General features: G+C 40.6%; 1 protein-coding gene across 1 annotated transcript in view; it reads right to left on the bottom strand.

The window, feature by feature from the left end:
* The window catches only part of ptpn4a (protein tyrosine phosphatase non-receptor type 4a), a 68,598-nt gene that overhangs the window by 28,759 nt on the left and 27,182 nt on the right, over positions 1 to 12,657 (bottom strand). The window contains exons 2-7 of the mRNA XM_061792145.1: positions 11,772 to 11,926; positions 2,506 to 2,613; positions 1,769 to 1,811; positions 796 to 874; positions 377 to 421; positions 17 to 69 (exon numbers count right to left, since the gene is read on the bottom strand). Coding sequence (XP_061648129.1) covers positions 17 to 69; positions 377 to 421; positions 796 to 874; positions 1,769 to 1,811; positions 2,506 to 2,613; positions 11,772 to 11,909 — 466 coding nt within the window. The 5' untranslated portion in view covers positions 11,910 to 11,926. The remainder of the gene's footprint in view (positions 1 to 16; positions 70 to 376; positions 422 to 795; positions 875 to 1,768; positions 1,812 to 2,505; positions 2,614 to 11,771; positions 11,927 to 12,657) is intronic.

Genomic DNA, 12,657 nt, shown 5'->3' with positions numbered 1-12,657 from the left:
AGGGAGCACTACTTACATTGAACAGCATAGGAAGTCAGGAGTGCAGCTGTGTTGTGAGGACAGGGCAATCTGGCGGCCAAGAGAGAACATGCACACAGGTGCAGATGTAAACAATACTCACTCGTGTACTGTACACACCCAGAATTGAGATTTGGAGCCATATAAACGAGATCACAGTTCTTTTTACACATGGGGGACTCCTCTCAATGTGATGTAGAAATGTGAGAAATTTCTGGTGTGAACATTTTAAAAAGATGCAAAAACAGATGAGCTACGGATACCAATATTTTAAAATTAGCTTTAGAAAATGCAAAAATACAATGTGCATTATAACAAGAAGCATACTTGTCAGGCTACACAAAACCATCCAACTCACCTTCCAGTTAATATGTCCTGTTTGATCTGAAGAAAATATTGGTACCTGAAGAGAAAAAGACAACTTGATGATTGATTAAACTGCATTATGGCTCTGAAAGGAAGGACACTTTGGGGTTCTAACAGATTAGCGTGACCACCAGAATACCCATAAAGACTCTTATAGAATGTTTACTTGCAACCAACCAATTTGAGTTCAATGTACAGTACAACAGTACAACAGCACAGGGACTGTTAGAACTTTACCATTACGTTAGCATAAGATGGCAGTAGACTACGGCTCATTCAGACTGATATGAACAAATTTGGGTTAAGTCGCCGCCATAGGAACTGAACTCCGTAATAAACTAAGGAGTCCCTTTATTAGTCTGTGTAGGAATTTAACAAACAAAACAAAAAAAACAAAACAAAAAAGATTACCGTGTGTATTCCTCCTGAAGTTTACTGGGATCGGTCACAAAAAATTTGACTCTGAAGCTCAAGTTGTGGGGGGAACCTCCTGGGGGGAACATTAAGAAAGGGTTGGAGGAGAGAGCAGAGCTTAAGGACTAAAAGAGATTCTTAAGATGGTGTAAGGTGTTTGACTGATTTATCCTAAAAGCTAAATAAAATGACAGTGGTTAGAATATTACAGCAAGGCTCAATTACCACATCACAATACTATGATGTTTGGGGTTTCATTCTGACAATGAAAAGTAAAGGTCAATCTACTGTTATTCTTCATTGCACAGTCATTTCTTAGTTGTACTGGTCTAGCTTTGTTTTTTCGCTGCGAAATAGTATAGCTACCAAAACCTTGCTATATTGAACACATTTAAAAAGAGTCACCCTAGCAAGCAACAACTTTATAATTGGGAATGGAAATAGTGACATTATGTACAGTACATTCCACGTCAGTTCTTCACATTATTGAATATAAAAGATGACAAACACGGTAAACATAAAACAAGTACACTGACACATGATGTGCCGTATGAAACAAAATGCTCCTTGATGAGACAATAAAAAAACACACCGCTGAAATTAAGTTCAAGCAGTGCTGCGGGACTGCAGACCTCGAATAGTAGGATATCAAAAGCGATAGTGCTTGATTGTTTCACAGCTTGACGTTCCAAAATCTAAATTCCTCACTAGCAACTATAAGAGCAGAGTTGAAATGAAGTTTAATCATCGCTTAAGGCCGATTTAACGTTTGAAAACACAGATCATGTGGACTGGATAATTTTGCTGGAGGTGGAGAGCAGATTTGCAGTGTTCGTTCGCTAAAGGGACAACAGATTACGGCTTCAACCGGCTGATGAATTCAGAATTTTGGGGCAATTTGGGCATGAGTGACTGGTGGAAAATTGTCTGAGGTGCTTGTTTAAAGTGCTATGTTGAGAATTTCACCTACTTTTTAACTGCTTCCTGATGGGCTTGTTGGGATCCAGCCAGCGCTGTAAAATATTGATTGAGAGACACTTAGAGACACCATAACGCTTCCACAGCATGACTACATCACTTAAATTATTCACCACTGGCCGCGCACACACACACGCACACACATACACAAGAAATATACAAACACTGTGTGCGACTATACAATTAAATCAAAAGTATTGCATTTTAATTGAATGTGATAAACTGTTTAGTATGATTTAATAGCAAACCAAAACCAGAGTCGGTAGAGTCAGATATACACCAGCCCAGCCAAGCGACATGCCTAAGTTGGTAAGGCAACTTTGTCGTCGAAGAATGTAAATGTATATTGAAAATAAGGCATAACTTGCTCATTTCTCAAAGTGACCTAAGCGCTGTGTGCAACCGTTTACAGCACAATGTGCAGGGATCCTGTTCATTTGGTTTTCATGCCATCCACAGACACAGAATGGGCTGACACTTTGCCCCCACGAGCTTCGTGTTGCCGTAGGCACGCTGCTCAAAGGGCCGTATACTATCCACCTATTGTTCATATCTGTGGGTAGAGTATCCAAAAACTGCACTCAAGTAAGAGTACAGTTACTTTAGAATAATATGACAAGTGAAAGTAAAAAGTAGTATTATAGTATTCAGTATAGTATAGTATTCAGTAAAAAAAAAAAAAAAAATTATACATACGCACAAACACAAACACAAACACAAAATACTGACCGGAACATCAGAGGAGTCATCTGCCAAGTGCAGGCCAAAGTAGTCTCTTTCGGTCAGCTCCAGGTGCTTGAAAACCACGTCCTGCAAGACCTGCCCATGATCGGACTTCTGCACATAGAGACATAATGCAGAAAATACATTACGAATATGAATCTTAAAAGTGCTTTGTAAAATTGGGACACAATCTGCTTTTAAAAAGGAATGCATTCCTTTGCATATCTCTGAGGTGTGTCCCCATCCATCTATTACCGAACTCCTTGAGTAAAATATCACAAGAGACTCGGGGAGGTTAAGCAGACAAGGGAGGAACTAATTAAATCATATCTCAGTCAGTGGAACTTCACTGCAAGTGCCATGTTGTATCAAACCCTGGGGCTGGAAAGAGCATTTTCCTGCCATACTTGTCTGGAATATTTAAGTTCACACAGATAGTCATTCATCAACAATTAGGAAGAGAAAATGTACAAAGGGCGCGCACCCTGAGGGATAGTGTAGCACTTGTTAAAAATGGCAAAGGTAAACTGATAAACTACAATAAAAATTGCAGTTAATTTCAATGTGCTTTGAGATCTGCTTTCTGAACACTTGTATTGAGACTTTGGACAAGAATTTGAGACAGATCATAATGAATTATAAGATAGTATAATTATAATCATACTTACTATAAGCTAGTGTGTATGGATAATAGAGATGAAACAGTGAGAGAATTTCACACCATGATTATAGTAACCAGAATTACCGAGGTTATCCTTATCACCATGTTATTGCTAAAAGAAACATGCACCTAACGCATTGCAACAAGGTTTATTTGGAAAACAAACAGTGGTGCCTTGAGATACAAGTGTCCCCACGTATGAGTTTTTTTAGGCTGATTTTTTTTTTTGCTTTGACTTGTGAGCGCAAACTTGAGCTAAAACTGCTGTATGTTGGCAGTGAACTCAATACAACTCCATCCATCCATTTTCTGAGCCGCTTCTGCTCACTCGAGTTGCGGGCGTGCTGGAGCCTATCCCAGCTATCATCGGGCAGGAGGCAGGGTACACCCTGAACTGGTTGCCAGCCAATCGCAGGGCACATACAAACAAACAACCATTCGCACTCACATTCACACCTACGGGCAATTTAGAGTTGTCAATTAACCTACCATGCATGCTTTTGGGATGTGGGAGGAAACCGGAGTGCCCGGAGAAAACCCACACAGGCGGGGCTGGGGATTGAACCCCAGTCCTCAGAACTGTGAGGCAGACGCTCTAACCAGTCGTCCACCGTGCCGCAATTAAATACAACTCACTTCACAATAAGCAGCAGAGAGCATTACACATTGTGGACCGAAAATACCCACATAGCTTTGCCTCAGGAAAGTCAGCTTAGCTTAACGCTTACAAACAATGCAAAACGCAATTCACATGCTAACAGTTAGCATCGATCGTTGCAGTTTTAGAAAGAACTGATATTTGAACATAAAGGGTGGAGCAACACATTTAGAAAGATTATACAATACTCCCAAGCATATATTCTTTATCCTCTATGAAAAATGTCTAATATTACTGCATCTTATGGAGTTATTTACAGAAGCAGTAGAAGTACTATTCTTCTTCATTTGTGTTTGCATGACTGTATTATACTGCCTCCCAGTGGCCAAGGCAGCCACACCAGAAGGAGCAGCACAATGAATTGGATTGCAGCATTAAAGCATATCATACACACACTGATCAATTCTTTACACATTATTTACCTACAGTATGTGATAACTTTACATTTCATAAAACCTAATATTATAGAGTGCTAATTTTTCTTAGTAAAAAAAAAAAATTAAATAAAAAATGTCTTGTTTTTTTGCAGGGGCTGGAACGGATTAATGGAATTTTCATTAATTGCAATAGGGAAAGATGATTTCAGATACAGGTCTGAGTTACAAGTGTGGCCACAGAAAAAAAAGTCTGGCATTTCAAGGCACCACTATTTATTTTTAAAATAAATAAATAAATAAAATGAAATAAATAAATAAAAAGACTATCTTGTTTAGATTAATAGATGCCACTGGCTAGTTACATACTGTCACTCTGCTCCTGCATCTGTCTGCTATTGTAATTAGCTACACTCCCGCGGCATAACCAAATCAGTGTGTGGATGGGTACGTGGCTGTAGTAAAGTTAATTACAATTACCTAGTGGCACCATTTTTTTCCTAGGGGGAAATGAGGCATTAATTTGGAGAAAGGCATTTATTTGTTAAAGTAGAAGACGCACCCAGTGACAAAAATGTGGACTCCTGTTGTATATTCACTATGGCGCCATGTAGTTGTCAGCATTCATTGATTGAAAACATTTTTAGCACAACCACAAGTCCAAAAAGGAGCAATAAGAGTGAGAATATGAACTGTGAAACCACGTGTGGAGCAAAAATTCACATCTGAGCCTGCTAAAATCAAGTCTGAGTGTAACCACACAATCAGAGTTCCCATGATAGAATACACACACACGCACACACACACTAACCTACTGCTTTCTTCCACCTCTCACTCTTTTCCCTGGTGACACACTTTTACAGCCCAGTCTGTGACCGTGAACACATGCGAGTGTGTCAATGTGTGCGCAAGGCACATGCAGACAGATAGTTGACAGTTGGCTCGTTGATATGGCGAACCTCAAGGATCACCGGCCGTCTATTAGCTGTGTTTGTCTGTGAGTCAACTGGCATTGACTAAAGACAGTCTGGGCTATGCTCTTCTTAACCTTACTGCTCACTTCACTTCACAATTTACAACACATAAAAATTACATATGGACACAGGATATTATTTGTTTGAGTTATCGTCATTTGAGGTTGCCTGAAATAATTGCCGACTGATGATTATGCTGTAATTGGCTAGACAGGAATCCACAAACGTGCACTGATTTTATCCATGTCCATAACACATTGAATTATTAAAAATCCATAAAGTTCTTGGTTTGCTACGGGACAGTCAGCTGCAGATCAATCGACAATGGTAACCAGTAGAACACTGACAAGAATAATGAATGAATGAATTAATTAAGAGGGCCCCTATCACTTCACTGGGACTGCAATTAAAGAGGAACAGAACAAAAATAATGTTTAATATTCTTGTGGTATACACAATATTGCCAAAAGGATTTGCTCACCTGCCTTGACTCGCATGAATTTAAGTGGCATCCCATTTTTAACCAATAGGTTTTAATACTTACAAACTCAACTCAACTTTTTACATCATACCAAACCCGATGGATTAAGGAGATGTCACTAAAGTTTATATGTGAGTCAAGTCACGTGAGCGAATGTTTTTTGCAATATAATGTATGTTAGAGCAGTCCCCTCCTACTGTATATTGCGGTTCAGACTTAGCAGCTTCGGCTATTTCAGATTCCAAATGTGAACAATTCAAACTTTTTTTTCCCCTACAGATTTCCCTCTGTATTGAGACATTCATGAATCAAGCATAGCGTGTATTATTTTCATTAAATTTTCATTCAAAAGAAGCTCGTGTACGCAGTACATTGCATCATCGACGGCATCAGCATCTTTGCCGTACTGGCAGCTAATTCATCGTCACCGTCCGCACTTATGTTTTACATCTTTACTGCCAAGTTCATCGTTAAAAATGGATTATATTACAAATGTATTTTCGTCCATAATGTGTTTTAATTGTGTGTGATGATAATTTTGGGCTTAAACTATGGCAAAAAACAGGGCTGAAACCGTGAACTTGAAAACTTTGATTACAAAAAAAAAAGTTGGAGCAAATCTCTGCCTTGAAACGTCGCAGTGATAATTTTTCCACGTGGACTGATGTTACTGCAGACTCACTCACCCACCACTCAGTGTTGAAATAAGTTGGTGCGATGGCGGCGAGACAGGAGAAAAGAATGAGCAAAAGACAGAGTTTTTGATCCAAAGTTTGGGATCATTTCACTTTTAAAAAGAAAAAACACTTTCGGGGGTGGCATCCGTTACTCCTTTGAAAAAATTTGAAAGACTGGGTTTTACTGTATATTCTTTAAACAGTGGCTGTTATTAATTTTATATCATTTATCATTTGCATTTTGACCATTTTCAACAGAGATTTCACAGAGACACCACCATTTAACATATTGTCATTTACCATGAGTAAACAGTGTTCTTTCTTTGTACAACCGCATTTTCACAAAGGCTTCCTTCCTTTTTAAGGCTATTCATAGGCATGCTCACTGCTTCCACATTGTATGAAGCAGCTTCCCAAGTCAGATGTGCGCTCTGAGCTCCTTTTTATGCCTTGTTCACAGGGAAGCCTCCGCCGCTCCACGTATGTGTGTTGAAACAAGTGCGGCGGTTCTAAAAGCATGAGCGGAAAATGTGCAAATGGAGCGAACAGTCGTGCATTGTTAAAACCGGGGCAAGACGAAGGGTGAGCATGTCCGCGCATTCTTTCTACTCTTTTTCACAACAAACATCTGAACCCAAACTGCGTGTTCTGGAGGTACGACAGGCTGGGAGTAAGCATGACATCAAACTGAAACTACGGGAAGAGTCACACAAGACTAACAAGGGCAAGCAAGATGGAGAGAGTGTGTGTAGCACATAGAATGAGAGAAAGTACGAAGACAGAGATTCACAGAGAAGAAAAGACAAAAGTGAGCAGAGAAGAGAAAAGGAGTGATTGACGACGCTGCTGAATGAGACAAATGCTCCTTGTGGCTCTCTTCATCAGTCCATCACCATCACTGGCACAAATGGTGTCTCCGTGCATGAGACGCAGACAACAGACGCGGTAACAGGGGGCATTGGAACAGCAAGGAGGAAATATAAGATTGTGACACCAAAGGGCTCGTCTCCACTAAACAAACCTGAAGTAGAATTTGTGGGGAAATTAATTGAAACGCAAATACTTTGTATAACATGATACATAATCACAAATTAATGCTGTGCTTCTTGTACACAGGTGTCAAACTAGCGGCCCGGGGCCAGACCCGGACCGCCCAAGGCAAAGTTGCATGTCTATTTCATGCTTTTTACTAAAATCTACACCAAAATTGCAAATTATCTTCACATTGAATAACTTTTAGGCTATTGTCAAAAAGTTTGTTCCTAAAATCCTTTTTGAAATAAGTAGAACAATAGTTGAACAACCAATTTTCATTGACTTCTGATTTCAAAACTAGTTATCCATCAGTGTTATGTATATGCATTAATATGAGGTGATAACACGTTTATATGATTCCACAGTCACAACGGCCCCTCTGAAGGAAACCAAAACTACAATATGGCCGCGACAAAAAATAATTTGACAACCCCTTTCGAGTATAATAATGTTGTTTGTTTAAAAGAATTATGAAAGTTCCAGAATGTGTGGGAAGAGAGCTGCACCAGAAAAGCAACATTCATTTTTACTTTTGTGTAGAATTCAAAAGGCGCAGCCGCGCGCGCGTGCACGCACTCACACACACACAGTTCTTGGCAACAAGGGCTGTGTAAAATCTCTAATCACCAAATCTGTTTATTAGCCGTTCCGGAATTTTCATTGACGTCACATGATGAGGCGATTATGATTATTGTCTGATGAAGATAACTTGTGGCAATCACTGTGAAATAGACTTGCTTCAAATTGACTGCCTAAAAATTCCTTGATCAGGCTATAACTACAAAACCACCATAATTCCACAATAAACATTTTTTTAGATTTTAGATAGCAGATCATTTAAATGAAATAATCTCAACAAACAGTGGCCTTGTGGTTAGCATATCTGCCTGACAGTTCTGGGGTTGGGTGTTTGAATCTGGACTCCTGTCTTCCTGTGTTAGGTTTACATGTTCTCCCTGTGGTTGCATGGGTTTTCTCCAGGTATTCTGGCTTCCACGCACAGTCCAAAAACATGTATGTTAGATTAGTTTGAATGTGAGTGAATGGTTGTTTATCAATTTGTGCTCTGCGGTTGGCTGGCAGCCAGTTCAGGAAGTACCCCGCCTTTCACTCAAAGGTTAGCTGGGACCTGGCTCCAGCTCACCCATGACCCTAACAAGGACAAGCGGTACTGAAAATGGATGGATTGATGCATCTGAACAAAAAACTGGGTAAGCATTTTTGTGCTTTTAAAGAACAGCTCATTTATTAATAAAGACTTAATTTCACTTTTGAATGTGTTAATCTAAGTAAAATAATCTCTGCATGACTCTGTTATAATCACATTTAAGATACTTATTCAGTACTCTAGAGTGGAACAACTGAAGTAGAACACAATCTGTTCTGTCACTGTTCTACCAGAAATTTGTTTGGATTTAGAAATTTCACTTGTTCCTGCTTGGAAATTGAACTAATCCAAGGTCAAACCATTTCAATTCTGAAACTGTTATAAATTATGCAATGTTGTAATTTAGCGGCAAGGTGAGCGAGTGGTTAGCACATACACCTTGGTGTTCTCAGGCAAGGGGTACGAATCCGGACTCTGGCCATCCTGTGTGGAGTTTGCATGTTCTACCCTATGCTTGCGTGGGTTTTCTCCAGGTACTTCAGCTTCCTCCCACATTCCTAAAAATTAGGTGTGAATGTAAGTGTGAAATGGGCTACACAATCCCAATTTATGCTGCCACAATTAAATTAGCCTGACTGGCTGCGATTTTTACATTTAGAATGTGGGTTTTGCTGCATATGAGGCACTTTCTCAAACAGTAGTCAGCCAACCACCAAGGGGGTGAACGCACAATTAAAGCTCCATTAAGCTGCTTAAATAACAAGCGAGTTCAGTGCGCATTCTGCAGTGGGGGCCTCGGTAGTCAGTCATACCTAGAGAAGAAAGTATAGCACAGTAAACATTGGAGATGATGTAAGGAGCTAGTGCAACAAAAAGGGATCACCGTCCGTTTTCTGGACATGTTTTGATTCAGGGGAAGTGACATTAAACCATAAAGTCAATGTAAAGAATGCAGCACAGTTGTCTGCCCCACAAGGTGACACAACAAATCTGTTCAACCATCTGAAAAAAATGACAGAACATTAGTCAAAGTGGTGGACAACAAATATGTGGATCCCCTCGCACAATTATTTCTTTAAAGTCGCATTACCAACACGTACTGCATGAACAACATATGAAAAAAACCCCACTGCAGTCAAGCCGGCTGCCTCAAAGATTGCTCATACTATGCATTACAGTAACACACCGTCAAAACGCAAGGCTGGCGGCATGTTATCGTAATGCATAGTTTTGAACAATCGTTGTGGCGACTGGCTTGACGTGAAATGGAGGCTAGCGTGACCGGAGTGAAAAAAGTGGGAGTAAATAGAGAGGGAAATCCCAACTGTTGAGTTGCCAGTTGCCCTGGAGTCGTGGTAAATTCAAACATGTTAGATTTTTTTCTGAGACCTTTTCAAGTCTCGACTGGGGAGACGTCTCTGCTACTTTGTGGCAACGTCTTCGCGAGGCGAATTCTGGCCGAACTGATCTCCAGGAGACATCACTCTGGTGAGAGCGCAAACAATATTTTGGTCTCCCGACCTGACTCGCCACAACTGATCAGCAACAACATCTCCGCCAGTGAGATAAGCCTTTAAAGACTTTGCACCCCAGTTCTAACTAAACATTGTTGATATACTGTAGTTAACTTAGGTTCTGACTCTGCTTCCAAACTGGCTCAATGGGGGAGGCTCATCTGGGGGAAGAGCCTTTTAGTCTTAATGCAAGGTACAACAACTCCATCTATAAGACTACGGTGTGTGTCTGTGTGTATGTGTGCGTGTGTGTGTTGCCCCACCCCCAATTTCACCACTCTTGCTTCTGTTTCCATGACAATAAGCAAGTGCCTCTGGATTTTCACTCGCCATTAGAATGAAGGCCGGTCAAGGCTAGGATCAATAGAAGTATTGTGGCTCTCAGGATGGCTGGCCTTTCCAGGAAGTTACTGCGGCTGCAGGGGTCTGATCAATGACACTGACAGAGATCGAGTCATTCATTCAGCTCCATGCAGGGAAGGGGGGCTCTGGGGAATCGTGAGCAGGAAACAGAGAGGCTGAGTGGACAGACTAATGTATTTTTATTCAGCTAATTTGTGATTGTGAGATGTAGAAGATACATTTCTTCAATCAAAAACCTAATGAAATCTACATTGTGCTTGGCATTTGACATGACATTTTGTAGAAATATTTTAATTCCCTTCATAAAACTATTCCTCTTTAAAGACACTGATAGAAGTTCCGTTATGCTCGACAACATACCCCAGGAGCACCTGCATCAACAACTTGTGCAGGGACATCCTCCTATACTGTCAAAATCAAAGCTACACCCTTGACCAGGGCTTATTTTTTATACAGCGACCATGCAGATGTATGTTCTGCACTCAGACACACGCACACGCACAGGGCCATTTCTACAACAGGAAGTGATCTGTCGGGAGGAATGTTGTTAGAAGAATTGTGTTTTGTGAGTCACAACAGGGATTTTCCTTACGAGGCTGTCATTCTCAACAAGCATATTCGAACAAACACAAAGTGAGGATTAAATGTGTTATCACATCTGGTGGTAGACTGCTATATTAGTCACCACCAAACTTGACACCTCATTTTATGTAAGGCTCCACTGGCTGTAAACAGAGAAACACATAAACAGACATTCAGCCAGACATAAATAAAACCAACCCAGCATCGTCACTCTCTTATATCACACTTCTTAATCAACCACAGAAATCAGCACTCCGATGAATGTATGAAGGCAATCAGCCAAAATACACAGTAAATCTCAATAGTCAAAACAGGCAAGTGGTAGGTTAGCAAAGAGCGAACATGTTTCTAATGCAATTGGGGAATATTTTTTCTAAATATCTCACAAAAGGAAAAATGCCTGGTACATAATGGTTTGAACAGCCACTTCAACCTGAGTACAACGCAGCAGTGAACATGGTTTTTGCGTCACAATGTTCAATTGGCTTGAGTTGGTATTCCACATTGTGTATCTATTCTTGCTTCTTAACATATTTTATATAAATCCTGTTTATTTTTCATTTATAAGGAGCATGTATTTCTGGGATGAGCAGAGCAGAGAGTAGAGCCCATGTGAAAGGTGCCAACACTGTTGTTACTGTTGACTCTTGGTTTTAAGCTTTTTGTGCCCCAGAGCCTGTGAGCACGAGTATGGTCATTTGGTGTCTGCTCCAAAAATCGGCATGCCACGGTGTGTCCACTCTCGATAAGGAGACTTCAAGTTTACAAAAGCAAACAGCATTTATATGGCAGGAGGACCTAGTACCATCTCCAAAGTGAAGGTCAAGTTCAAGGGAAGTACTTACGCTGACTTTAAAAGCCTGGACAGTGTTGTCCAGCAGCAGTACGTTGCACACAACTTGTGTGTGGTGCCTGTCTCGCTCCAGCTCCGTCGCCCGGACATTGTAGGATCTGCCAGCAGGCAAGCGGAAGCGCGCGCTCATCACGCTCCTACCAGGATCTGTGAAGTCGGAAGACACAGCGGGAAGGAGAAGTGAGTGGCGAGTGAGACAAAAACAGCAACATAAGTACAACTACAAAAAGGAGTATCATTAGGGTAATGTCTGATCTGTGAACACACATAATTGTACATTGTAGCGCAATGACGGGTGCCATTGTGATAAGGCAGCAAATCCATACGCAGGATTATGATGTAACCCCCTATCACTGCAACATAGCTAGGAAGATTGTACAAGCAAAGACTTGTCTAAAGAATGTCAATGAGTACCAAAGAAGCAGCAAATTCTCTCGCAGGGAATGGGGAAAATACAGTGCAACCGAGTACTAGAACACTTTACTAAGAGCAAGCTACTTTGAAATAAAATATCACAAATATGAGTTTTAAGTATTATATTGTCCATCCATCCATCCATTTTCTGAGCCGCTTCTCCTCACTAGGGTCGCGGGCGTGCTGGAGCCTATCCCAGCTGTCATCGGGCAGGAGGCGGGGTACACCCTGAACTGGTTGCCATATTGTATTCATCTTATATTATGGTGGGAAGACAAAATATAGATTGTAATTTACAGATGGATAAGTATGGTGAAATGTAAAATGATGGACATGAACAATGAAAATAATTCATCAAATGAGAATATATATATATATATATATATATATATATATATATATATATATATGGCGGCACGGTGGACGACTGGTTAGAGCGTCAGCCTCACAGTTCTGAGGTGCGG

The sequence above is a fragment of the Phyllopteryx taeniolatus genome, chromosome 12, assembly GCF_024500385.1.
Source record: "Phyllopteryx taeniolatus isolate TA_2022b chromosome 12, UOR_Ptae_1.2, whole genome shotgun sequence".
Classification (NCBI taxonomy): Eukaryota; Metazoa; Chordata; class Actinopteri; order Syngnathiformes; family Syngnathidae; genus Phyllopteryx; species Phyllopteryx taeniolatus.
The sequence above is the reverse complement of the archived record's forward strand: the minus strand, read 5'-3'. Positions and strand labels throughout refer to the sequence as shown.